Source organism: Panicum virgatum, chromosome 3K (genome assembly GCF_016808335.1).
Source record: "Panicum virgatum strain AP13 chromosome 3K, P.virgatum_v5, whole genome shotgun sequence".
Classification (NCBI taxonomy): Eukaryota; Viridiplantae; Streptophyta; class Magnoliopsida; order Poales; family Poaceae; genus Panicum; species Panicum virgatum.
In genome coordinates this window covers 26,522,364-26,550,324 of record NC_053138.1, presented here as the reverse complement: position 1 = coordinate 26,550,324, position 27,961 = coordinate 26,522,364, and the positions used below count along the sequence as shown (strand labels likewise).

The window sequence follows — 27,961 nt, the reverse complement described above, 5'->3', positions numbered from 1 at the left end:
TGACATGATGAGGTGGTCTAAAACAAAATAAAAAGTTAGCCTAAGTTAACTAGCCACAAGTTTAGAATCAAAGGGTGGTGCAATGCTTCATAAATCTCTCTAAAAAGACACAAAAAAAGACTCAAAACACTAATAGGCACACAAAAAGGTCTACAAGTTTCCCAAGATCAAATAACAAAGTGCTCCCTCAATTACATTTAGAATGAACAACATGAAGTTGTGGTTTTTGTTAGAGCAATGGTACAATGTTACTTGATATTCCAATTAAAGAGTGCAATGTAGACGGTCACATTAATATATATAAAATAAAAGATCGGGTTGCCTCCCGCAAAGCGCTTCATTTAAAGTCATAGAGCTCGACTTTCTTACCTTCAAATTGATGCGAAGCCATGGTCCTTCATGCAAGAGGTGAAAGTGTTCCATGCAGCTCTTATTCCACTTCCCATGTTGGACATGATCAATCACGCTTAATGGAAAACTTGGCCAATCGTCTCTCACGTCATCATCACCTCCTTCTTTGTTGTCCTTCGTCGCTACCTTTCTTTTCATGGATTTTCCTCTCTGTCCAGATTGGGAGTTGTGCCAACCAATTGATCTAATGCAAGGTGCACGAAATCTTCTTTCCAACAAGTCTTCATTTTCCCAAAACGCATTCCAATTGAGGAAGTTATGTCCCTTTTTCCCCGTCACTGCAATCTGCCCCGTGCTGATTTCAGCACGTGCATCTCCGATGTTTGAGACATAGCTCCTCCCGTGGGTCTTCAATTGTATCGATCATGGATGCGTTGAGCCGAGGACTTGATAGAGATCTTGAATATTCAACTTTCTTGCATTGTAAATCTCTGGACTTGTGCACAAAATTGATGAGGCTTAGCGACGTCCGTTCTTGAAACTTGAAGATGTTGATGATGGTGATCAAAATTTTGGGCACGGTTTCCCTCCTCATCATTTGAGTTTCATGTCCTGCATGGTTAGTGAAATTCGGGGCTTCTCCCGACATGTGCTCTTTTAGGGTCATGAGTTTGACCAAGCGCAAAGCAAGATCAAGATTTGCAATTATTTGTAAACGTATGCAACATAATCACATCCTCAATTAAATTTCATCAAAAAGGCATGGTGGAATTAAATGCAGCATGTGTTTTTTGCATAGCATGGAGCTCATTATTAGGCAGAGGTTCTTTAAGCATGAAATCAACATTCTCAAGAAACTCTAGCCTATCATCATGAAAAGAATAAGGCATAGAATTTGAACTTTCATTCTGACTATCGGTTCGAGCATGAGATTTTTAAAGATTATCAACAAAACCAATAGAAGTTTGAGAATTCAATGTATACCTTGGCCTCGGAGCTTTTTCATACTCATTGGAGTCATGGTTCTTTGTGCGAGATGTCATCTTGATGCACTCTTCGTGGTCCGTCGTGGCTTGCTTCTCACGTTTCCATGTGTTGAATGTTGCGCTCTTGTAATCCGTCGTGGTTTGTTTGCAACATCTTCGTTTGTCGAAGGTCGACCGCTTGTGCCTTCATTTGCCAATGTCATTGGGGTTCTTCCTCTACTCCAAGCCTCTGAATTTTATCATGTACGCTTGATGAAAGCATCGCCCAAGCTCCCCTTCATTGTTGTCATCGTCATCTTCTCTATCTTGTTCTCATCGCGTTGCTCCTGTCTCTTCTTCGTGGAATCTCTCCTGTATACTCAACAGAACATATACCAAAATATAGATCTATTGAAATATTTATGAAATTACCTTTCCAACGAATGGTCATTCATCTTAAACCGAGTCCAAACGAGGGAGTTATGCCCATTTCACTTTTGGCGCTGCGTGATGTCTAGAAATTTTCAGAGTGCACAACCTTCAATGTTTTTGTCATACCCGCTTGTAGGAATATCCGATTGACTTGGTTCTTGATTCGTTGGAACGGGAACTTCGTGGAGCTTTTGAATATCTAAAAATATGCTTCTATTTGCTTCTGAGGTTGAGCTGGACATTGATGAGAACAATATCTTCTTGTGAATTCATCCGAAGATGTCAATGATCTCGATCATGTGGTCTTTGGAGCGTAGTGTCGTGCGTCCCTAGGCTTCAAGGTCATCACCATTGATTACCAGAAATCACGGCTTCAATGATGTGTCTTCTCCATTGTAGGTCATTTGACTTTTTTATTCTAATTTTGACAACTCATCTTATTCAAAAATTTGTGCAAAATATCACTTCTTTTGTTATGGATTGCTTTATTAATACAAGATCTTCAAAAATAACTTAAATTTGGCAATGTTTGCAAATTTTTTTTTGAATAAAACGAGTGGTCAAACTTAAGATCAAAAAAATCAAATGAACTACAACTTGAAACGGAGGTAGTATATATATATATATATATGACAGCGCTATTCCATACCCTGGGTATGGAATAGTTATTCCATACCCAAGCCCATCTCTGGCGCGCACCCGAGTGCGCTGCTCGCGGCCGCCTGCTCGTGTTTTTGGTTTTCCTCTGCGGAAGTGGCTCAGTGCGGTTCCCTGTTGCTACGAAGATGCGATTTTCCCGGGAGCTGTGATGGGTGTGACGGTGGTTACATCTTATCCACGGGGGCGTTTGATGAATTCAGTGCTGAAAATCGTTTGTCGCAGTAAGCTAGCGGAGTACAAAATTACGCCATGCATGTGCCCTGATGTGATGACTCATCCAATTCCATTTGTTTCTATCGACATGTGGATGCGTCAGCTCATGGATTAAATTATTTTTTCTTTACAATACCAACCGTGATACATCTGCTCATGGATTAAATTAATTATTCTTTACATCGATGACCATGAAAAAAGCATACATTGGTTGAATAAGGGGCACTAACAGATCTGCTTCATGGCGCCAAATTTTACGATTTGGACTTGCAAGAAAAACCACAAATCAAACAACTAACTAGGTAACTATATGAATAAAAAAAAGGATTAGCATCCAGAAAACATAAGGCACAGTACACATAAAAGAATTTACATATCTTGAATCAAGAATCTAGCTAGTGATTGATTGGCATACTAGTGACCAAACAACATGCCTATGCTGACCTTCACTTGCATCAGGCATGAACATATGATTTTTTTTAATCCAATCAGACCATAAAAAGGGTTAGGATTCTTAGGAAGGATCACACTACAGACGTTCAAATTCAAATGGATGTAGATGAGGATGTGCTGTTCTTGGCTTGACAGCATGCTTGCTCTTATCTTCCATCAGGCATGAGTACTTCCATCTTAAGATGCAGCAGCACCAGTACATCCAATTACATCTGAAAAGGAAACCCACACAAAGATTAAAAAAACTCTTTGGGGGATTGGTCACAATTAACCACAACTAAATCAATTTAATGTTGTATATACGACTACATATAAGGTGGCCCAATTGTTGTAACAAAATTAAAAATACGTTTCAGATATCAGAAAGGTTATGAATCAGTATGACATATAGGGGCAACTATTTACACTAAACTTTAAAGAAAAGGCATACATGGATTTGCACATACGAATCTTACAGCTGAAATTACAGTAAGTAAAACAATAGAGGAGGTGCCACAAAAGATTATTGTGATGACCTCCTCTGCCCCTAGCTGATGAACTACGGCTCGACAATGGCTCTGGCAATGAGCTCCATGATCTTCAGAGTGAGACACCATGGGAGCTCAGACTCTCAGCTGGTACAAACCAGCTTAACCACCAGCTGCTTGTGTCCTCACACTGCACACAAGTGAGAGGTCTGAGAGCAGAGAAATCAAATCATCCCAAATCATGTATTAAATGCAAACAACAAAGCAGGATAAAGTAGTGATTAGTGAACCTGCCACAGCAAGTAATCAGAAAAATACTCCTGCTTGTTTATCCAGTATATTAATAGATATTTAGTAACTATTTATCATTGTATTCATTTCTTTTACATTCCACATAAACATATTTTCCATCATGTAGGACAAGGGAAAATGCAAAAAACATACTCTAAACTACAAGGGCTGAAAAAGATAGAAACCTGAATTCCAGTTAGTATAATAGAAGAACACACTATCAGTGTACTCTGATTTACATGCCCTGACTGAAATGCGCCCTAACCTTTTGTATGTACACTCTATCAGTTAATTGCGTACTGCAAACACTTGGTGAAAAGCACCAATCTTTGTTGTGGTTTTGACATAATTCTTAAATGCATATAATGATTAGTGGCAAGAAAAAACAAGGAGCAGATGGACCCCGTTAGTGTATTTGCTGACTGGCACTTCTAATTCAAAATCAGAGAAAGACCTAGCAATAATCCTGAATACACGTGAGAGGAGCGTGACCACCTCACCTGAATCCAAAAGAGGGGCATTACGGTCAGTGCCACACATAATCTGAATCAAATTCAGTGAAGCATTCAGAAATTCAGGAAAGTGAAGTCCCTTTTGAGTACACAAAGCTTGTTCCTGCCCTCGTTGCTGATCTCCACGTTGGAGGAATGGTGCAGAGCAAATCAACGTTAGCATCCCCAGCTCTCCGCTGCCTCACGTTTCATCTTCCATAACACATGCATCAAGGCAGCTTTAGCCACCAGTGGCCACTGGCCGTTGCCATCGCACTCGCCATGCACGCCAGTGGGAGAGGTAAGTGGACGGATAGAAAACCTGCACCGTGATCTCAAAGTAGAATGGGTGAGTTCATCCATAGGTATAAGGCGAAGCTGCTGGTCAGATATTTTGCACGCAAGAAACAAGGGAATAGGGAAAAGGATCACAAAGCTAGAGATTTTACCAATATGCGACCTAATTTGAGCTACAACCTCCACAAATTATCGGGATCTCTGAGCTAAATTGACCAAAACACAGAAATTGATGGGAAAAGATAGAAGGGGACCTTGAGCCAGCGGGGGTTCCCTAGCGATTCATCAGATTGAGCGCCGCCACCCAGGAGCTAGAGTAAATCTTTCTGTAAAATTGAAGAAAAAAGGAATTATGTCTAAGCTTTGCGCAGTGGAGACGTGCCTGCTGCGGCCTGCGGGAGATTCGACGTGAAACGGCGGTGCGCGGTGACGGGAGGGATAGCAAACTTGGGGATGTGCTGCTACATGACCCTGCTAATGGAAGACCTCGAGAGCGGCGACCATGATGTTCAACGGGCACCGCGAAATTAACCGTAGGAATAGCAAGGGACCTTGAGCCAGTGGGGAATCACCTGATCCGAAGGCAAGCTGAGGAGGATCGATGGCGATGGGAGGACGGATCGGTCTCGTGGAACAACGACGGGAGCACTGAGCGGCGTCGCGTTGAATGCGGGGACACGCAAGGGTTGGCCAGCAACCGACCGCGGGCGGCGCCAGTACCCGGATCGGCGACGGGAGGAATGGCGGAGCAAAACGGATCGCGACCTGGGAAAGAAAACCGCTTCGGGAGAGGACGAAGCCCCGTCGGGAGGAGGGTGGGGCGCCGGAAGGAGGGAGCGCCACGTTGGGAGAAGGGTGCGGCGCTGGGAAGAGGGGATCCTGTTGGGAGGAGGGTGCGGCGCCGGGCGCTCCGGGAGGATGAGAGCGGCGTCGCCGGTGCGAGGGTGCGGCTCCGGGGTGTGGATAACCGAGATCGCGGTGCGGCGCCGCCGATGAACGGAACCCGAGCGGGCGGGGGGCGGCGCCGAGGCGTGAACCGGCGCCGGGGCGTCGAGTTGAGGGAGTGGCGACGACAGGGTGGTGCGGCGCCGCCGGGGAACGGGGAGGTACGGCGCCTGGGCGAGCTGGGCGGTTCGTCGGGGGGGGGGGGGATGGGGGACTGGGCGAGTGGGCGAGCTGGGCGGTTCGTCATGGGGCGCGCCGCGCGCGGGGATGAGCGCGGGTCAGGTGCGCAGGCTGCGATCGGTCGGGTGCAAAGGTTGGTCCGGTTGGTTGGCTAGGGTACGGAATAGTTTATTCCATATCCAAAGTACTAAATAGAGAGCTACTATACATATATTTGAAATGGAGGGAGTATATGCAATAATTGGGAATCAATTAAAATTCTATCGAGTGCTGAAAATCAAATGTTATCGGAATCGTCGAGTTTTGTTTACAGAAGACGAATCCGGCCCATTTCTTACCAGCCCAGTCGGGGCTTCACGTGGACCGCGTACGGCCCAGGCCATGTCTCTATCCAACCCTATGGGCGGCCCGTCGCTGATCGACTAAAAAACCTGCAATTTTTGTCTCAGCTATTGCTGCTAGCAAATCCAAGACTAAAAAAAAATAGAATACTATTGCTGAACCGATGACGGGCAGCTGTGCGTGCATGCAGCAAGCAGCAGCAGATTCTATACAGTGCGTACTTGCTAGCTCTGGCACCATGTATTGCTAGCCTGGTTTGGACTGAAGAAGAACGTTTGGCTAGCTGAAACTGAAACTAAAATTATTTGCATACTAGGAGTACGATCTGAACTGGTTGCACTGAAAATATTAGAAGTCAAACATGCATGTGACTGACGGTCATTTTATATTCTTGGAAGAATGTTCTAGTTTAAAAAAAATGTTTCGCATTAAAAAAATGTTTCAAAAAATCATCTAAGTATAATTTTATTTTGAAGATTTTGTCGCAAACGTAGTGGTACAGTCAGATTTTGATCTACGGTTTTGAGAAATGTAACTATATGACCCCTACACGATGGGGTTGCTTTCGTGTCTTCGGCGCGCTCTCTCTTTCCTCGCTGTCCCCAACGTGTGTGAGAACAGCCACGCCTGTCGGCTGTCGCGTGGTTCGTTCACTGACTAGCGATGCTTCCGCTGCTGGAGCCTAAATTATGCTTCCACTTGATGATAATTTGTCATTGGATTGCTCCTTATTTTATCCCTCCATCTGTGCCCCACTGCTTCCTGTAGCTGATATAAACGTCGTTATAGTTACTGTTGATTATTCACCATCTGTACTTCTTATTCTTCTTCTTTGCCTTTTTTTTCTTTTTAAAAAAATCTCTTCTATAAAAGTGATCTAGTTCTCTCTGTCTGAGCATACTGTGGATACATCGGGCACAGAATCACCATTTAGAATCCAACACAAGATGGAAAAAGAAAAAAGTAACAGTCGTAATCAGGTAGCCACAAATACTGAAAACTAATGCAGGGATGTTTCTTCAATCAATTTTCGTCGTAGTCTCAACGAAAAACTAAAGCAATACGATGGAATGGAAACAGAGAAACGGTACCATAATATCATGGTCTCGATATGATACCCCTGTTTCTCCCTCTTATCTCCAGGCAGCTCCAATAATTCACTTCAATCTTCGGTACACGACTACTTGCAACCATGGCATGCCAAAAGAGGAAAAAAAAGGCGCATCCATGCACTAGCCAAGGACCCAGAAGGCCAGAAGTCCTAGACTATGCGAATTCACATTATCCTATTTTCCAAGTGATTTGTCAGTTGTTACTTGTGACCCTACTCTCCTGAAAACAAACAGTTTCGGTTACGCAACTGTTAGGAAACTTTTTAACGCTACTTGACTAGAAAAACAATTTCCACTACGCCCACATGCTGTTGCCATCATTAGAAAATCTTTGAGCTGGTGCTGGTGCGCTATCAAAGTGAAAGACAGTCTGTGGTAGTATGTTTTTTTATTTTTATTTTGCGGGTAGTATGTTTACAAAACTCGTAATCCTTGTGGCATGAACAGGCGGATAACTACTTACTAAAGCATCCCAATAACCAGATGCAGCACGCGTTCGTTCTAACAACAATCCGAATCGATTTTATGCCATCCCGTCGCCATTTTTCTGTGGAGAAGGGAGGTCGCCGGGCTCCTCGTCGCGATGGCCACGTTCCTCAGCCACCTCCAGTGGCTTCAATGTGTAGAAGTAGAAGCAGCAGAGGTAGTGTCCCAGGTTGAGCACCATGACGAGGGTGACGAGCCAGTAGTAGTTGTCGATCCTGCCCCGGTTGATGTTGTCCTGGAGCCAGTCCCCGCGGCCCCGCGTGGCGCGCTGCACCGCCGCGACGAGCGCCGTGCTCAGGTAGCTCCCGAAGGAGCCGCAGAGCCAGAAGAGCGCGACGGCCGTGCTGCGCATGCTCTCCGGCGACTGGTCGTACAGGAACTCCATCTGCCCCACCGACGCGAAGGCGTCGGCGACGCCGTGGATGGCGTACTGCGGCACCAGCCAGAAGACGCTCATCGGGACGACGGCCTTGGGGCTGTCCAGGAGCCCGTGCTCGGCCGCCGCGGCGCGGCGCCTGGCCTCGACGAGCGCGGCGGCGGCGACGGCCAGCCCGATGCCCATGCGCTGGAAGTAGGTGATTCCGGATGGCAGGCCCGTGGCGCGCCGCGCCAGGGGCACGAAGGCGCGGTCGTAGAGGATGATGCTCACGAGCGTGGCCCCCGTCGTGAAGATGGACAGCGTCGCCGGCGGGATCTCCAGGCTCCGGGTGACGTGGCGCTCCATGGTGCGCGCCTGCATGATGGTGAAGGAGCCGTTGTGCGAGCCGGCGGTGGCGAGGACGATGCCGGCCGACCAGATGGGCAGCAGGTTGGCGAGGGACTTGAGCTCCTCCACGCGGTGCACCGTCGACAGACGCCACAGCTTCGGCCGCCCGGCCGCCGGCGTCACGATCGCGGCCCGGTCCAAGAATCTTGATGCACATTGCATTATTGTTGTGGATGTCAGAGATCAGAAAACTGTACCTTCGTTCGTGCACATCTAGAAGGAATTAAACTACCTGAGCTTGTCAGTATGCAGGAGCCTGCCTTTGGTGGAGATGAGGGCATCGAGCTCCTTGTCCTGGTACAGCAAGCCGGTGTCCTCCGGCACGGCGGCGTTGCGCTTCCTGAACGCGGCGGCGAGGACCTGCGCGAGCCTCGTGAACGGTTAGTGGCTGGGCATGCAGATCGTGCGGCGTGTGCGAGAGACTCGGAGTCCAGGACGTTGCTCGACGGGTGCGTCACGTTGTCGCCTGGGTCTATAAGATCCTGTAGTCATTTGCTTGTTCCGTGAGTTGAATACAGAGGCCAACATACAGGCCGTTCGCCGGCCGGGGCGTTCGTCGCCGCAAGTCTGTGTTCGTGTGTGTATCCACTTCCTGAGCTAGCTTCTCTCTCGTGTGTGCGTCCACATGAGTTCTTGCTGGAGTCCGTGAGCTCGTGCTAGCTACTGATCCTGGGCAGCTCCAACATACACCACGGCGAGCTGGCCCCCGGAGGGGCGCCGGCACGCGTCGGCGGCGGCGCACGGCGGGGGGCGTAGCGAAGGGACGACGGCGGACAGGACGAGGCCGAGCATGCCGAGCTGGTAGAAGACGGAGCCCGCGACGATGATCCAGAAGCGGCTGATGTAGGAGTCGGTGAAGAAGGCGCCGAGGACGACGGTGAGGCTGGTGGTGCCGCCGAAGTTGGTGAGCGTGTTGGACGCGTCCACCAGCGTCATGTTCAGCTGCTGCGTCAGGTAGGAGATGAGGTTCGCGTTGAAGCCGGCCGTGGCGAACCGGTCGCAGATCTCGTTCGCTGCAACGGACAGGCCGGTGATTCATGCGGCCGTCAGCAATTCAGCACCATAAACGTTAATAATCCAGAAGATGGCAGCGATGAAAGAAAGATCAACAAATGCACTGTGCTCACCCATGATGAATGGCAGGGTGTTGTACCCTCCCTGCTTCCATCTCTTCTGCTGCTCTCCATCTCCCTCCCTATCCACGGTTGCGGTCGCCATGGCTGCAGCCTGCAGAGAACCCATGTCCTCCCTGCTATAGAGCAAACGAGAAGTTGGTGATGCTAAACTGTTGAAGAAGGAACAAGCCATTCTATTCTGTAATAAACAACACATGCCTTACATGTGCTGTGAGGATCGAGCCATGTATGTTTTGATAAGCACGCTGAATCGCTGATCCAGCAGCAGACAAATCACAGCGGTGCCCAGGGGCTACCTGCTAGCAGTACAGTACAGGCGATATGAGGCCGTGTTTAGTTTCAAGCGCAAATTTTTTTTTGTTGGAATCTTGTTAATTTGAAGCCCTCACCCTTGGAAATGATCCCTAACCCGTTTGCAGGGCTCCAACGAGAGGAAGGCGAGCATACCCGAAGGTGACAAATGGTCACTCAGAAGCACAAGCATAAAGACCAAAACCTTCGGTGAATGAAGTATATCACCTTCGGGTGACCGAAGGTGATGAATGGTCATTCAGAAGCACAAGTTCAAAGACCAAAACCTTCGGTGAATGAATGATCTCACCTTCGGGAGGCCGAAGGTGACAAATGGTCACTCAGAAGCACAAGTTCAAAGACCAAGACCTTCGGTGAATGAATGATCTCACCTTCGGGCGGCCGAAGGTGACGAATGGCTACTCAGAAGCACAAGCTCGAAAACCAGGACCTTCGGGTAAGGGGATCGCCTTCGGGAACGAAGGTGACGGCTGATCGCTCGTTGACGGAACCCTCAGGGCCGTGACCTCTGGAGCTTCCCGAAGGAAACGAAGACCTTCGTTTGATGCAAGCGTGCGTGTAAAACGTGAATACGTGAGAAGGTCGGGTTTGTACACCTGAATACGTGAGAAGGTCGGATTTGTACACCTTTAACTTGGTAATTTTACCCCAAAACCGGTTGTAAGTGAGCTGTAAATGAGTTGGAAGGGGGCAATTTAGGAAAACCTGGCCGAGGGCTAGGGGTATAAATAGCCCCCTCTCTCCACAGTGTAAAGGGTTGAATTTTCTGGTTATTGCTGGAGAATTAAGTGCCTACCTTCATTGACATTTTCATACTGTTCATGCTCCCTGTTTGGGTATCTAAGAAGCTGAGATCCCAACAGCGGCGCCCACCGTTCCAGCTCGAAAAACAACCTTCGATGGCCCTAGCGAAGAAGAAAGCCTTCGCCGGCACCACAAGCAACACCACTGAGCAGCACGAGCAGCACGAAGCCAACACACGAATTGAAGACACCAACAACGAAGCTGTTCTTCATGGAGATCTGGTTGATGACACCGAAAACACCGAAGCTCATCAAAACCAATCCGCGGAGCTCACAGAAACAGCACTCAAGCTCAAGGCCCTTGAAATGAAGAAAAGGAACATCGAAGCTCAGCTTGGCACCAAAAAGAGGGCACTGGACCAGGCAAACAAGCTAGCCGAGGCCAGGCGCAAACTAGCAGAAATGGAGGCGGAAGTTGAGAATTTGCAGAGGGCATACCAAGAAATGCCCGAAGGTTCCGTCCAACAAGAAAACCGCATCATCCACCAGACAACCTTCACTCACAATGAAGACCGAAGGCCACCACCGGTCAACCTCCCATGACTCAACCTCACCACTCTCAGTCGCTCTGCAGCGAACTTCATGGCCGCTCGGCTACAAGTCTACACAGCTCCCCAAGTACAATGCAACAACTGATCCAACCCAGTTCCTCATGGTCTACGAAGAAACCATCGCTTCAGCCGGAGGTGACGACTCAACCATGGCCAAGTCCTTCGTCATGGCTTGCGAAGGTTCTGTGGCCAACTGGTACTCATACCTTCCCCCACAATCAATCAATAACTGGTATCAGCTGAAAGGAAGGCTCCTCCAGGACTTCCAGGGATTTAGAAGGCTAAACACCAACACTGTGAAGGACTTCAAGACTTCCACAGCACGACCGTGAGCCTCTCTATGACTATTTCCGGAGGTTCGTTCAGAAGAAGGCTCAAATACCAAACTTCCCAGAGAAAGATGCGATCGAGAAATGCATCGAAGGTCTCCTGCCTGGCCAGCTTGCTTCTCATCTCACAAGAGAGCCCCCGAGGACCCTGGAGGAGCTCTACACAGAAGCAGAGAAATACACGAAGTCAGACGCTGACCACCGCAGAAGGGTAGAGCAAAGAAGAATCATGCGTCAGGCAGAAAAATACAATCAGCAAACATGGCTGCAAGAGAAATAGCCAGCTCAGCAACTCATTTTACCTGTGGAACCCTCACAAGATGATGAGGAACAGCTAACCTTCGATCCCTTCATGATACCACCAGTGTCGGAACCTCAACACTCAAATGACAAGCAACCTTCGTCCGGAGCACGAGGCAGAGGTCGCGGCAGAGGAAGGGGCCGAGGTCGTGGACCTTCGCGTGAGCCCAAAAAATTCTTCTGTCACTTCCACAGGTCTGACTCCGACCATAGAACAAACCAATGCCCGGAGAAGAAGAAGACCCTTAACAGAATGGAGTCCGAGAAAAAAGCCAAGCTAGTTGGGCACACTACATGGCCTCAGACTCCACAAGCTCCTCAACAAATGCAGTACACACAACCTTCGTTCGTTCCACCCCCCATTTACCCAAGCATACCGCCTACCCATGTTCAACTACAACTGGCAGCTGCAGCCAAACCCGCAAACACAACCCAGTCAACCCACCACCCAAGCTCAACCAACACAAGAGCAGCTACCACCGCCCCCATCCCACCCACCAAAACAAGAAAACCAAACCACAAATAGTCAACCCGAGGCACTACCAACCTTCGGGATGATCATGCCCATCTCCGGAGGATCCACCCTGGACTTCGAAAACAAGAGACAGCACAGAGACTACATCAGGCAAGACCATTGCATCGTCTCCGAAGGTCCAACCAAGATAACCCAGTGGTCACACTCTCCGATCACCTTCTCCGAAGAAGATGTCAACATCATCAGCTACCCACACATAGATGCTCTTGTGATCGAGGCAAACATTCAGGGCTGGAGGATTGACAAGATACTAGTTGACACTGGCAGCTCAGCAGACATCATCTTCTCCGACACCTTCGACAAGATGGGCATCGACCGAAGCCTGCTTCAGCCTTCGGATATCCCTTTAATGGGCTTCGGAGGAAAGAAAGTGAACGCAATCGGCAAACTGTCACTCGCTGTGTCCTTCGGAGACACGGCCAGCGCAAGAATAGAGCACATCACCTTCGATGTGGTAGAGATGCCCTACCCATACCGCGCAATCCTAGGAAGGGGGACAATCAACAAGTTCGAAGCTATCGTTCATCAATTGTACTTGTGCATGAAGATTCCAGCTCCCGCGGGGGTCATCACCGTCCGCGCGGACCAGCAGCTTGCGCGGGACATAGAGCGGGGATACACCCTTGCCAGAAAAATGTCCACAACCTTCGGACCGAATCTAAGTCTGCTACATTCAAAGAGCAGCAGAGAGACGATGAGAAAGCAACCTTCGAGGAAGACTGCGAAGTCAAGAAAGTCCCTCTTGACGTACATCTACCCGACAAAATGGTAACCATCAATGCAACCCTCGAGCCCGAGGAAGAAAAAGAGCTTCTTGAGTTCCTCCGCAAGAATCAAGATATTTTTACATGGTCCGCCAGCGACCTACGGGGCTTCAGCAGAAATATCATTGAGCATCGCTTGGATATCAACCCAAACATCAAGCCAAAGAAGCAGAAGCTTCGCAAAATGGCAGATGAAAAAGTCGCAGCAGTCAAGGCCGAAGTCCAGAGACTACAAGATGCAAATGTTATTCGAGAAGTCAAATACCCAACATGGCTGGCAAACACCGTGCCGGTCAAAAAGAAGAATGGCAAGTGGCGCATGTGCATCGATTTCACTGACCTCAATAAAGCCTGCCCGAAGGATGACTTCCCGCTGCCAAGAATCGACAGAGTCGTCGATGATGCGGCAAACAGTCAACTGATGTCTCTGCTGGATTGTTTCTCCGGATACCATCAGATTTGGATGAGGAAAGAAGACGAAGAAAAAACAAGCTTCATAACCCCCTTCGGCACCTACTGCTTCGTGAGGATGCCCGAAGGATTGAAAAATGCAAGACAATCTTTTTCAAGAATGTCTTCGGTGGTCCTGGTACACCAACTCAGAAGAAACATCCTGGCTTACGTTGATGATATTGTAGTAACCAGTTCAATAAGAGGTAACCATGTGGTAGACCTGGCTGAAACCTTTGCAAGCCTAAGAAAAGCAGGCATGTCCTTGAACCCCAGCAAGTGCATCTTCGGAGTTCACAAAGGAAAGGTGCTAGGATGCCTCGTGTCCACCAAAGGCATCGAAGCAAATCCTGACAAAGTAAAGTCTCTCTGGAACATGGAGGAGCCCAAGTCCATCAGGGACATACAGAAGCTCACAGGGCGGATAGCGGCCCTAAACAGATTTATCCCTCGCTCTGCTGACCGAAGCCTGCCATTCCTCAAGGTTCTTCGCAATGCAAACAAATTCGAGTGGGGCCTCGAGCAAAGCGAAGCCCTTCAGGCACTCAAAAACCATCTCCAGAACATGGTCAAAATGACCTCACCTGACCCGAAGGATGTGTTGCTCCTATACATCGCGGCATCCTACTCTGCGATTAGTGTAGCGCTCGTGCTCGAGAGAGAAACAGAGGGAAAGAAGAAGCAGCTACCAGTTTACTTCGTATCCGAAGCTCTTGCTGGCTCAAAGCTCCTGTACTCAGAGCTAGAGAAAATTGCATATGCAGTAGTCATGTCTGCTCGGAAGCTTCGACACTACTTCGAAGCTCACAAGATAATCGTAGTTACAGATCAACCTCTGCATGACTTGTTCAACAACAGAGAGGCCTCAGCCAGAATTGCTAAATGGGCTTCGGAACTCTCTGAGTTCTACATAGACTTCGAGAGAAGAACAACCATCAAGTCACAAGTATTGGCATTCTTCATTGCCGATTGGACATCCCCAATCTTCAAGGAGGAACCTTCGGCTGAAATCTGGATCGTGCACTGCGACGGGGCCTGGTGCAACGAAGGAGCGGGTATTGCTGCAATCATACAATCTCCTTCGGGAGCAAAAACAAGATATGCGGCACGCCTAAACTTCGGCTACCTCGAATCATCAACCAACAACACCACCGAGTATGAAGCTTTGCTCCTGGGCCTTCGCAAAATGAAAGCCCTCGGCCATCAAAACTTCATAGTCAGAACATATTCGAAGGTTGTTAGAGACCCTATTGAAAAAGACGCAGAGGCAAGAAAACCAGAACTCATCGAGTACCTCGATGCCGTCAGAGCCATGGAGAAACATTTCAAGGGCTTCGACATCGTCCATATCCCGAGGCATATGAACGACGAAGCTGACAAACTGGCAAAAGCAGCATCTAGAAAGGAACAATTACCCTTGGATGTATTTTTCGAAGAAATCACAGAACCTTCGGTTAAGCCAAAAAAGGAAAAACAAGTTTCAGTCATCTCAGCCGAAGACTGGAGAACACCCATAATGGAGTACCTTCGGGGAAACATCGAGCTGCCAAATGAGAGAGAGAGAGAGAGGAGAAGAAAATGTTCCAGAGAGCGTGGGGCTATATCATCTCCGAGTGAGAGTTGTTCAAGTCAGGCGTCACCAGCCCATGGTTAAAGTGCATCTCGACAACCGAAGGAATCGAGCTCCTCAAGGAAATTCACTCCGGGTTTTGTGGATCCCACATTGGCTTCAGACAACTTGTCTCCAAAGCCTTTAGGTAAGGATTCTTCTAGCCAATGGCGCTGAAGGACGCTCAGCACATAGTGAAAACATGCCAAGCATGCCAAATGATGCGCCTGAAGTCCTCTAAACCTTCGGAGTCAACTCAGCTGATACCTCCGATCTGGCCTCTTCAAAGATGGGGAATTGACCTAGTTGGACCTCTACCCACAGCTCAGGGCAATTACAAGTACGCAGCAGTTGCTGTTGAGTATTTCACAAAGTGGATCGAGGCCAAGCCACTCATCAACACCACATCAGAAACAATCAGAAAATTCTTCTGGCAGAACATCATTTGCAGGTTCGGGGTCCCAAGGGAGATCACTGTCGACAACGGCAAACAATTTGATTCACAGCCCTTCAGAGAATTCTGCTACAGTGTGGGCACGAAGGTAATCTTTGCCTCGGTGTACCACCCGCAATCCAACGGGGCCGTTGAAAGGGCCAACGTCATCATCTTCGGCATCATCAAAAAGTGCCTGTTTGATCAGAAAAAGGGCAAATGGGCCGATGAACTCCCGAAGGTCATCTGGTCCCACAACACCTTAGAATCAAGAACAACCAAGTTCACCCCATTCAGGCTACTCTACGGTGCCGAAGCAATGACACCAGAGGAGCTCAAAAACCGAAGCCTAAGGGTCACCCACCAAGTTGAGGCCATCCCCTCGGATGACAAAGACCTCATGGAGCTAGACATCCTACAAGCCTCGGAAAACCTAGAAAAATATCAACAAGAAACCACGAAGTGGAGGGACAAGAAGGTAGTGAAAAAGAGCATCACAGTCGGAGACTGGTTCCTAAAAAGAAAGCCAAATGCCGAAACCTCCGGCAAACTTCAATCCAAGTGGGAAGGGCCATTCCTAGTAATCAAGAGCAACAGGCCAGGGTCATATCACCTGTCCGACGCCGAAGGCAATGAGCTGCAACATCCTTGGAATGCGGACAACCTTAAAAAGTACTACATTTAAGCTTGTAAAAAGGCCGCATCGCGAAGCTATAAGCGATTGCGAACCTTCGCAGATATTTTCAGTTCTTTTCATATTATAAAAGGGCCGTACTCTTTTCCTCACAGGGGGAAACTCCACATCGGAGGTGAGGTTTTTGACGAGACGGACCCATTGTAAACTATTTCAATGCAATGAATTCCCCCTAACAAACGGTCACCTTCGCCTAAGCAGCCCAAATGGCAAGCTTCGGCCAGCATCTACATGCTGCATAAGACAGTAAGTTAGCAAAGCATGCAGAATCCGCAAACTTTGCATATTTATTAAAACGAACGCCAAGGGGCTTCGACCTTTCAAAAGGCCCGAACCAAAAAACCTTCGGCACAAAAGGCACAATAAGTGCAAAACAAACGCCAAGGGGCTTCGACCTTTCAAAAGGCCCGAACCAAAAAACCTTCGGCACAAAAGACACAATAAGTGCAAAACAAACGCCAAGGGGCTTCGACCTTTCAAAAGGCCCGAACCAAAAAACCTTCGGTACAAAAGGCACAATATGTGCAAAACAAACGCCAAGGGGCTTCGACCTTTCAAAAGGTCCGAACCAAAAAACCTTTGGCACAAAAAGTGCAAAACGAACGCCAAGGGGCTTTGACCTTTCAAAAGGTCCGAACCAAAAAACCTTCGGCACAAAAAGCACAATAAGTGCAAAACGAATGCCAAGGGGCTCCGACCTTTCAAAAGGTCCGAACCAAAAAACCTTCGGCACAAAAGGCACAAAAAGTGAAAAACGCGCGCGAAGGGGCTTCGACCTTTCAAAAAGGTCTGAACCAAAAAACCTTAGGCACAAAAGAAACAAAAAGTGCAAAACGAAAGCCAAGGGGCCTCGACCTTTCAAAAGGTCCGAACCAAAAATAACCTCGGAAGAATCGAAAGATGGATGCCAGAAAGGGGGGAGACATTTTTTCATCTGAACCCTCGGCACCAATCATTCGATGTACCTGAAACAAAAAGAACAAAACCCCTCGAAGAACAGCGCGCAAGAAAGGGGGGAGATGTTTTTCCCCAAAATAGAAAATTTCCGCGCGTTGCCTCGATTAGTAAACAAATTATCTATTAGTGCCGATTCGTTAGGAAGGGGGGAGATGTTTTTCAAAGAAACACAACCCTAACAAGCGTCCCTCTGACGACAACAACTTCTCGAAGGACACGTCCAGCAACCAACACAAGCCGACCAATTTTTACCGAAGGGAACTTGCCCCTGCAAAAAGCAACCTTCGAAAAGATCCCCTGGGACAACACGCTGGCAAGGGGGGAGACGTTTTTCTCCAAAAACAAAAACCTCGCGTGTCGCCCAGTCCCACATTACCTAACAAACCTCCGGGAGGAATGTACCAGAAAGGGCAGAGACATTTTATTAAGACAGCTCGCACATCCCACAACTAGGCACATCGAAGGATGCACAAAACACAGCACCTTGAAGGATGCACATAACAAGGCACCTCGACGGATGCACACATCAAAACACCCCGAAGTATACACACACGTACAACACCTCGAAGGATGCATTCAAAGAGTCATCTCGAAGGATGCCCACACAAAGGCATCTCGAAGGATGCACACAGAGAGGAAGCCCGAAGGATGCGCAATAAGAAGCCCCGGGAAAGGCAATCGCGAGAATACATACACGTCGAGAAGCATCGCGAAGGTCACTTTCGGACGAAACAGAAAAAGAGGTTACAATGAATCACGACCGGACTAGCATAAGTATTCTGCAACGCTGCATCCGGGACGAGAAAGGCTGAAAGCCTCCCAGCTCATCGATACCTTAGAGTTGTTCGCATCCTGTAGTATGGAAATATTTGCAAACAAATTCTAAAGCTCCCAAAACAAATCCCTACAAGCTAATCTTTACATCTGAGCCCTCGGCATTCCGTCCGCGTCGTGTCCCGAAGGAGACCCGCTAGCCTCAGGCGTACCACAGACCCCAGAAGGTTGATCAGGATTTAATTCCTGCACAAATAACAAAGTTTTACCACAAGAAAGCAAAAAACCAAAAAACACAGAGCCAGCCGAAAGAAAAGCTTACCACTGTCGCAGCAGCCGCGAGGGTCCGAACAACGACCTTGCCCGAAGGTTCCCAGAAACGCTCGAAGTATGAAATCTTGACATCCTGAATCCTGTTAACCTCCTCGGACAAACCCTCATAGGGGACGTACTGAAAGCCCCCTCCGAGTTTAGAGAGGTTGACGGCACCGGCGCGGAGAAGGTTCCCTACAAGCCCCTCGAAGGAGACGGACGCCGCGTTATCGTTCGCAACGCTCATCACCTCCCCGAGCCCCTCAAACTCCGACAGCAACCAGTCCAGAAGCTAAAGGATAACCTGAGAACCCTCGGCAGGCTCAGGCAAGGGCAGAGGCTCGGCTCCGAGAGCAGCAAGAGCCTTCTTGTACTCTTGGTACACTACCTCAGCTCGCGAAGCGACCTCAGCCAAGACTTGCTCGAGCTCACCCACTTTAGCGTGAACCTTCTCCAATTCGGCGATCCTTCCCTTGAGTGCAGCCTTCTCGTTCGCATCCCTTTCCACAGTCTTCCGAAGGCTCTATAGAACCTTCTCATTGTCCGAAGCAGTTGTCTCCAGCTTCGAACACTTGGCCTTCATTTGCTTGTTTTCGTCCTTCAGAGCAATAACTTCTGCCTCAGCCCGCTGCAGTTTGTCCGCCAGACTCAATCTCTCAGTGGCGCTCTTGACCCGAAGGTCCACATCCGCCTTGTCTTTCTGCATCAAAATACAGCTAGCCTGGGCAAGCTTCTTGCTCAAGTCAGCAACGATGAAGGCAGCATCGGAGGTGGATGTTTCTGCCACGGCTGCAATAAACTCTGAATCAAACACAAAATCACCTTCGGGGACACAAAAAATTGAACAAAGGCCAAACGCAGTCAGGCCCCGCCTTACCCTTTTCAGGAGGGAGACCACCGGACGTGCCAGGCCCATGCATCACGGCCAAAAGTTGCTGCATCGACGCAGACACAACTGCAAAGACAACAAAAAGGGAGCCCTGAGGTCTCAAACAAACCAAGCGCCCACGCGAAACAAAGTTACGAAGCTTACCAGGTTCGTCGAAGTTCAACCCCTCCAGCATCGCCAGCTCATTGTCCGCAGGTGGAGCCGAGGACCCACCCGGGATATCCCCGCCCCTAAGAGAGAGCAGCGTCTCACCAACCAAAACCTCCCCCTCCTCGACGCCAGCCGAAGGGGTAGGAATGGCGGCCGCCGACACCGGCGCCGGAGCCTTCGGAGCACCGGCCGCAGGCCCCGTGGGTCTCGGCTCAGCCGACTTCGGAATGTTCGAAGGCTTGGCGCCAGTCTTAACGAGACTCTGGATCCTCTGACGTTTCGTTATACCTTCGGGGGGACAATAAAGGTTAATCAGTGCCCTTGCCACCTCAACCCGACGGCCGGAACCAAAAAACATGGTCCCGTACTCATCGCTAAGATCATAACAGGATCTAAAAAGCCTCCCCTCGGGAACTACAATCTCCCCGCCCACCGTCCCCATGAGCTCTTCCATAAAGGAGGGCGTACCACTATCCCCCGAAGAAACCTCCTCATCTCGCGCCTTCCTCTTAGCGCTCTCGGTCCTCGCAACCGAAGACTTCGAGCTCGAAGGCTTCCTCCCCCTTCCGTGACCCCGACCACCACCCCCGTCACCTTCGCCAGAAGTCCCCACCACCTCTTTTTTAGCCTTGCCCTTGGACTTCTTCGACGCCACTTCGGAGCCAACATTGCCCGGAGGCGTCATCCTCGGAACTGCACCCGCAAGCAACGGCCGAAGGCCGTACTCCACGCCCATCTCCTCCAAACATCTGTTCAAACGAAGGTTCCTCTTGCAAATCTCGACCAAGGAAAGATATTCCTTCTTGTTCCAAGGCCCCACGATTTCCGAGGCCTCCCGCTCCAACTCAGCAACAATCACCTCATCGCTCGAACCCTCGGGCCTCCGAAGCCCAAAAACTGGAGAGGTCAAGTCATACTCCATCCCAGCAAAACGGTTCCGCTCGAACCCTCGTGGAGCCCAACCAGCGGACAAAGGCCAAATCCCCGCGGCCAAAAACTCTTCCACCACATCTCTACCACTGCAAACCTGGCAAGCTGTCATGAAGGCTTCCACACACGGCTTAAAGCCCGGCGCACGCTTGTTGTACGCAGGTTGATAAGTGTGATCGAACACCTCGATATTCGAAGCTAACAGATATTTCTCCTCACTTGAACCCTCGGGATCCGGAAAACCGATTTTGGCATAAAACCAGTACCCTAGCCAGTTCCCCTCCCATTTGTTTCACTGGGCTGCGGCAAGCACAACCTTCGTCAAGCCTGTCTTCTTGTTGGTCTTGCGAGGGACGAAGGTGCAACACCCATTCTGCACCTCACTCTCTTCATCATCATCATCCACAAAAATCTTTCGAGGCTGACAGTGTAACTGAAACAGCCTACAAAAGGCATCAACGGACACCCCACCTCCGAACGTCCTCACAACCCACAAAAATTTTGACAACGCTGCTATCCCGTTCGGGGTGAAATGGTGAAGCTTCACGTTGAATGGCTCCAGTAGCTTGGGAACTACAGGATCCATAGGAATGCGCAACCCAGCGGTAAAAAAATTCTTAAAAACAACCACCTCTCCAGTCTGAGGCACCGGAAAAACCTCCGGGCCTGGAGGTCGACACACCCCCTCGGGAAAATATCCTTTCGAAACATAGAAATCGATCGTACTCTGAGAGACGACAAATGGCTCGAAGAGCAAGGTCTTACGCTTCTCAGGACCCATCAGGTCGGAAACACTCGCTGAAACCCCAGACAGACTTCCGCTGGCCTGTTCTTGTTGGACTGCCGGACGCGAAGCCTCGGATCCTTCGGGGTGTTCAACGGGATCAGAGTCTACGCGGAGAACCGCCCTCTTAATAAATGCCATATCTACATGAAAACGAAGAAATGCATATTAGAAAAAAGGGTTCAAACAAACCTTCGATTAGCCTCGCTGTTTGCAAGCGTGCGTGTAAAACGTGCGTGCAAAACGTGAATACGTGAGAAGGTTGGGTTTGTACCCTAAATGCGTGAGAAGGTCGAATTTGTACACCTTTAACCTGGTAATTTTACCCCAAAACCGGTTGTAATTGAGCTGTAAATGAGTTGGAAGGGCGCAATTTAGGAAAACCTGGCCGAGGGCCAGGGGTATAAATAGCCCCATCTCTCCACAGTGTAAATGATTGAATTTTCTAGTTATTGCTGGAGAATTAAGTGTCTACCTTCATTACCATTTTCATACTGTTCGTACTCCCTGTTTGAGTATCTAGGAAGCTAAGATACCATATGAAACATATGGGGTGTGATCGGCCTGAGTGTACCATGACTTCTGAGTGTACGGTTTGGCTGCAGTACCAGATTATATCATCGATCTACTCAGCCGCTCTTGACTTAAATAGTGCAGAAACCAGTATTATAATCCGGCCTTTAGCTGTCACAGGGGTCCCTGATGGTGCCCCTGTACTTTTCAGCAAGTTAACTGGCCTGTGTTTAGATGCAAAAATCAAAATTCCAAAAAAAAATTCCGGCACCTGCATGGAGACTTAAATCTAGACGAAATAAAAAACGCATTGTGACTGCTGACTGTAAATCGCGAGACGAATCTAATGAACCTAATTATGCTGTAATTAGATGCTAAATTGCTACAGTAATGCTACAGTAAATAACCTTTAATGACAGATTAATTAGACTCATTAGATTCGTCTCGCGATTTACAGACGAGTTCTGTAATTATTTTTGTGATTAATCTATGTTTAGTACTTCAAATGTAGAAAGATGACTTTTCAAAATTTTTACAACCGCAACCAAACGGACTCTATACCTCGAGAAGGCAATGCCAGTGCTGCCAGCCTGATGCGTCGTGATCTGCATGAGTGATGGCCTGGTGAAACGGTGTGGGGATGCTGCTGCCATGCTGGACACACAACTGCAAGTTGACTTTGCTGACGAACTCTACTATCTGCCAACGAAGCTGAGTAGACGAGTAGTACTCCCACAAGTTCACAGGAATCCAGAGCGGACAAGGAGGATAGAATGTACCCAGCCCTGTACGAACAACGGGTTCTCCACTGTATTATAGAAGAAAGGGAAAAGTCCATTTTACGTTCTCAAACTATTACAAAAATTTAATTTTTAATCTTCATCTACGAAATCGGATAACAAAGGACATCCACCTACTAAAACCGGACAAATTTGGTCCCTCGATGGTTTCGAAGATGGTTTCCATTTTTTAAGAATTAAAAATAGTTTGATTTAAACTAAAATAATTTATAAGTAATCCATTTTAAATAAAAATATGAGATGGTATCAAAAGTTTTCTAAAAATATAACCTATCTATTGGCATGATACTTGTTAGTTATTTAGATATAATTATGTTCATAATATTTGGTTGCTCGTAGTTATGTCTATTATTTTTTAATAACTAAAATTTAAATAGAGCAATAGTATATAGTTAAATTTTTTGAAAATTTTTTATACTAGTTTCATATTTTTCTGATTTAAAATGAATTAGTTTTAATTTTTTAGATTTAATTAGTATTTTTATATTTTTTAGAAAAATATAAAACCACCTTCGAAATCATCCAAGGGCCAAATTTTTCCGATTTTACCAGTTGGATGGCCTATGTTATCTAGTTTTGTAGTTGAAGATTGAAAATCGAATTTTTATGATAGTTTAAGAGTGTAAATTAGATTTTTTTTCTAAAAGAAAAGGTATCCATCTCGCACGCTGCAATCCGATGCCGAGGACAAACGAGTCGTGAAATGATATTTAGGCTTCCAATTTTTTTTTACGAGTCGTGAAAGGATCTTTGGACATCTATTTTTTTTTCTTCGACCTTTTGTATGATCTGCTACAACATGAGCATTCTTTTATTGCCGCCTGAGTATGACGCAGAGTTGGTAAGTGGGATCGGTCCCAGAGAAAGGTTTGTGGCTCGATTGAGCTGGTCTTCTGCATCTTATCCTATCTGTCACCGATCTCGCCCTGTCCGAACAGTACATGTTTTGAGGTTCGTCGACGTCTATGATCTGGTAATCAGGTGATCAATCCCCAATATTGAGTTTACAATCGCCCGCATCCAACCGAACTGACGGTCGACGACCACATGGAGGGGCCCACGACCACGTGATTCTTGGCCCTATTTGGTTCCCGCGCTAGAGAGTGTTAGGAAATTTGACAGTTAATTACGGTGCCAAATAAAATCAATTTATAAAACCAACTCCAAAATCCCTGTACTAGGAACTTTGAAGGATCTAATGAGATCTTTGGCCGTGTGATTTGAGGATGATACTGTAGCATCACTGTAGCTAATCATCGATTAATTACCGTCACTAGGTTCGTCGCGAAAAGTTACACTCATTCCTAAAAAATTTTTGCAAATAGATTTTATTTAGCACTCCATACATACCAATTTTTTTAAAAACGTGCGCGCTAGGACGTGCTAGGATCATAGCACTCTCTTTCTTCTTTCCTTCTCCAGATCTCGCTCGACTGCAGGTGACTCCGGAGAGCTCCGCGCCCCAGGGCGAGTTGCGCAGCGACGACCTCCGCCTGTCGGGGGAGCGGCGCGGCTGTCCGACGACGGGGAAGGTCTGGCGGCGATGACCCTCTATCTCTCACCCTGTGTCTCTTTCTCCATCCATCTCTCCCTCCCTCTCTCTCCAGTGGTGGAGGCGCCGGCGGGGGCCGGCTTCCCCGGCCGGTGGCGCGATGGCCTTCAGCGGTGACGGCGTCGCCCCCCTCAGAGCCCCTGCTCTCCCAGCGCCGCCGCGGATCCGTCAAGCAGCAGCAACGGTCGCCAATTGTTTTTTTATTTATCTGATGGAAACATTTTTAACAAAATTTTTTATCCAAGTTTTTTGTTTTCGATTTTTTTCCTTTTGTTTTCTTTTTCTGATGGAAAATTTTTTATAACAATTTTTTTGCCCGAGTTTTGTGATTTTGGATGCAAAAGTTTTCTCTTGCAAAATTTTCAGTGCGTTTCTCAAAATTTCTCTTTCAAATTTTTCGTCACCAAAATTTTTCCTCTCTCAAAAATTTTTCCTGAAAAATTTTTTCTCCAAAAAACGACAAAAAGTTACTAAAAAGGAAAAACACACGGTCGGAAAATCGAGACCGCAACTGACGGGCGACCGTAAATTAGCCTCCCCCTTATCAATCATTCCCAACTTGAACCGTTGGTTTCCTAGATGAGCCGGGCAGATCAAGTGCTACAAATATGAACACTACCCGGTGTATAGGACTGCTATAGTACCGCACAGTGATGAACAATGATTCACCTCTTCGCCGTGTTTGGTTGTAACAGTAAAAATTTCGCAGAAAGAGAATTTTGTATGTATGGAATACTAAATGTAGTCTATTTGTAAAATCTTTTTAGAGATGGATGCAACTTTGCGAGCTGAATCTAATGAGTCTAATTAATACATGATTAGATACAGTAATGCTACAGTGACCATGCTCTAATCATCGTCAAATAATGTGGTCAAAGGTCTCATTAGGTATAAAATTGCTACAGTACCCATGATTGTGGAGGTGCTTTTGTAATTAGATTTAATTTAATATCTCTAATTAGTGGTAAAAGTTGCAAAAAGTTTCCATCCCTAACCAAACACAACCCTCAATCGAGGACTACTGAGCTGTTGTTGCTACTGCAACTGATGCACAGGAATCGGACTCGGCGTGTGCGTGCAAATTCGAGTGAAAAAGGCACTTATAGGTAGAATCTCACATGTGTAATTTAGTCAAATTTGTTTCGGAACAAAAATTTTAAAATAATTTTTATTTATTGCACGAACAATAACCATTGTTCCAGTAATAAAAAAATTATTTTGGAATAGAAAAATAATTATTGGATCTTATGTGATAATTTGACTGCGCGCATCTGAACTGCACCGTTCGCTCGCTTGTCTGATTGTCTCTGTCTCTTGTGCCCGCCGCGCTGTTCGCACGCTGGGTTAGTTCGCCGGCCACCGAATCCTGCGCCGTCGCGGACTAGATTACACTGCCCACTTGACCCAGTCTGCAGGGAGGGCAGCACTCGACCGGCAATAGCAACTCTACTGCCACTTCGGTTTCGTATACAGTGTATCTCAGTATCCGTAGCTAGCTAATCTGGTACGGCAGCAAGGAGCAAGGACGGAGGCCATGGCGGCTGCGGCGCCGGCCGACGAGGATGGGTCGCCTAGGAAGACGAAGCAGGGCGGCTTCAAGACAATGCCCTTCATACTAGGTGCGTGCAGTCACGGCACTCTGATCAGTTTTCCTCGGTAGAATCGCAGTTCGATCAGTGTTTTCCTGCAGCGAACGAGATCTGCGACCGCTTCGCCACGGCCGGCTTCAACGCCAACCTGATCACGTACCTCACGCACAGCAGCTGCACCTGCCGCTCGCGGAGGCCTCCAACCTGCTCACCAACTTCAACGGCACGGCGGCCTTCACGCCGGTCCTGGGCGCCATCGTCGCCGACTCCTGCGCCGGCCGCTTCTGGACCATCGCGGGCGGCGGCGCGCTGTACCAGCTCGGCATGCTGGGCCTCGTCGCGGCCGCGCTAGCCCCGGCGCTCCGCCCCGCGCCGTGCGCCGCCGCCGCCTCTGCCACGGCGGCGGCGCCCCCGTCGTGCCAGCGCGCATGCGGCGGGCAGCTCGCCATGCTGTACCTGTCGCTGCTCCTCACCGCGCTCGGCGGCGGCGGCATCCGGCCCTGCGTGGTGGCGTTCGGCGCCGACCAGTTCGGCCGGCGCCCCGGCGGCGAGCAGAAGTGGAGCTACTTCAACCTCTACTTCTTCAGCATGGGGCTCGCCGTGCTGCTGGCGCTCACCATCGTGGTGTACATCCAGGAGAACGTGGGGTGGGGATGGGGGTTCGGGATCCCGGCCATCGCCATGTTCCTCTCCGTGCTGTCGTTCGTGGCCGGGTACCCGCTCTACGTGAAGGTGAAGCCCGAGGGAAGCCCCTTCAAGCGGCTGCTGCAGGTCCTCGTCGCCGCCTTCAGGAAGAGGAAGGTGGACGTGCCGGAGGACGCCGGCTTGCTCTACCACAACAAGGAGCTCGACGCCCCCATCGCCGCCGACGGGAGGCTGCTGCACACCGATCAGCTAAGGCAAGTTGATCTACCACTGTGCTTTATTTCTTAGTTGAGTCTTGTTGGTCCATGTGCATCGACAGATGTGCGTCAATTTGCTCATGTGGTTCGTTGTTTATTTTTGGCTGGGCTCGACGACGTCTCCGAGATCAGAATTACTAATTCCTGCTGGTACTTGCCTGCCCCACGTGAAGGTTATTGGACCGAGCGGCCGTGGTGACGACGGGCGACGTCGCCGACTCCGGCGAGCCGCACCTGTGGCGCGTGTCGACGGTGCACCGCGTGGAGGAGCTCAAATCCATCGTCCGCATGCTGCCCCTGTGGGCGGCCAGCATCACGCTCATCGCCGCGGCGTCGCACAACTTCACCTTCGCCATCCAGCAGGCGCGCACCATGGACCGCCACCTCACCGCGAGCTTCCAGATCCCGCCGGCCACCATGATCATCTTCACCACGCTCTCCATGCTCGCCAGCCTCGCGCTCTACGACCGCGCCCTCGTGCCCCTCGCGCGCCGCTGCACGGGGCGGCGGTCGGGCATCACCTACTTCCAGCGCATGGGCGCCGGCCTCGCCGTCTCCGTCCTGGGCGTCATGGCCGGCGCGCTCGTGGAGGCAAGGCGGCGCGCCGCGGCCGCCGAGCACGGCCTGCTGGACAAGCCCGCCGCCGTCGTGCCCGTCAGCGTGTTCTGGCTGGTGCCGCAGTACGCGCTCCACGGCGTGAGCGACGCGCTCTCGACGGTGGGCCACATGGAGTTCCTATACGACCAGTCGCCGGAGAGCATGCGCAGCTCGGCGGCGGCGCTCTTCTGGTTCGCCGACTCCCTCGGGAACTACCTGGGCACGGCGCTCGTGGCGGTGGTGCAGAGCGCCAGCGGAGGGGTGTGGCTCCAGGACAACATCAACCGGGGGAGGCTGGACTACTACTACTGGCTCGTCACCTTCCTCCTGGTGCTCAATCTCGCTTATTACATCGCGTGCTTCCATTTCTACACCTTGAAATCGTTCGAGGTCGACGCCGGCGACGGGCCTCATGACGGCCGTGGGGAGCAATGGCTAGCTGAGCCCTGCCACGGCCAGGTTGGGGCGTCACAGAACGGAGGAGGGAGTATTTGTTAGAGTGGACGCGCTCAGGCCCACAGGACCGCAAGTGCTGCCGTGTTTATATTGACCCAATGTTTTTCATCTTCTTTCGAGAGGGCTTGGCCTAATTTTGTTTGATCGTATGGCCATGCAAGCCATCACGGTCATGGGGGAGATAAACACGAGCCTAATTCTGTTGGATCGATCTCCTGCGACCGTGTGTGCAAGATGGATCTGCTACCCGACGACCTGCTCACCGACGTCTTCCGCCGCCTCGCGCCGTGCGGCTTCGCCGCGTCGCGCTGTGTGCGCAAAGCCTGGTGCGCCATCATCGACACCCGACGCCTGCTCCGCGCCGACCTCCTCCCACTCCGGCTCGACGG

General features: G+C 49.2%; 2 protein-coding genes and 2 long non-coding RNA genes across 4 annotated transcripts; 1 reads left to right on the top strand and 3 right to left on the bottom strand.

Annotated features, from left to right (window-relative positions):
- Nucleotides 1–2,807: 2,807 nt before the first annotated feature.
- On the bottom strand, nt 2,808–3,654 carry LOC120701363. The gene is made up of 2 exons (XR_005686064.1): nt 3,590–3,654; nt 2,808–3,286 (listed from the first exon to the last, which is right to left on the bottom strand). It is a non-coding gene; the product is annotated as an uncharacterized LOC120701363 (long non-coding RNA).
- Nucleotides 3,655–3,656: 2 nt separating this feature from the next.
- Nucleotides 3,657–4,895, bottom strand: LOC120701362. The gene is made up of 3 exons (XR_005686062.1): nt 4,875–4,895; nt 4,333–4,645; nt 3,657–3,731 (listed from the first exon to the last, which is right to left on the bottom strand). It is a non-coding gene; the product is annotated as an uncharacterized LOC120701362 (long non-coding RNA).
- Nucleotides 4,896–7,722: 2,827 nt separating this feature from the next.
- On the bottom strand, nt 7,723–9,669 carry LOC120700775 (protein NRT1/ PTR FAMILY 3.1-like). Its single transcript, XM_039985003.1, has 4 exons — nt 9,579–9,669; nt 9,116–9,464; nt 8,684–8,833; nt 7,723–8,596 (listed from the first exon to the last, which is right to left on the bottom strand). Exons 1-4 carry the CDS (start codon nt 9,667–9,669, stop codon nt 7,723–7,725), a joined length of 1,464 nt encoding a protein of 487 aa, XP_039840937.1.
- Nucleotides 9,670–25,769: 16,100 nt separating this feature from the next.
- LOC120701361 (protein NRT1/ PTR FAMILY 3.1-like) lies at nt 25,770–27,710 on the top strand. Its single transcript, XM_039985447.1, has 2 exons — nt 25,770–26,516; nt 26,693–27,710. Exons 1-2 carry the CDS (start codon nt 25,942–25,944, stop codon nt 27,612–27,614), a joined length of 1,497 nt encoding a protein of 498 aa, XP_039841381.1. The 5' UTR covers nt 25,770–25,941; the 3' UTR covers nt 27,615–27,710.
- The last annotated feature ends 251 nt before the right edge of the window (nt 27,711–27,961 follow it).

Bases quoted from the DNA above. Each gene is read 5' to 3' on its own strand.
- LOC120700775 (XM_039985003.1), bottom strand. From the start codon at position 9,669: ATGGCGACCGCAACCGTGGATAGGGAGGGAGATGGAGAGCAGCAGAAG. The intron at 8,834-9,115 runs GTAGCTAGCACG...GCCCAGCCACTA, and splicing joins GTTGGAGCTGCCCAGGATCA to ACCGTTCACGAGGCTCGCGC. The intron at 8,597-8,683 runs GTAGTTTAATTC...ATGTGCATCAAG, and splicing joins CTGCATACTGACAAGCTCAG to ATTCTTGGACCGGGCCGCGA.
- LOC120701361 (XM_039985447.1), top strand. From the start codon at position 25,942: ATGCTGGGCCTCGTCGCGGCCGCGCTAGCCCCGGCGCTCCGCCCCGCG. The intron at 26,517-26,692 runs GCAAGTTGATCT...CCCCACGTGAAG, and splicing joins CTGCACACCGATCAGCTAAG to GTTATTGGACCGAGCGGCCG.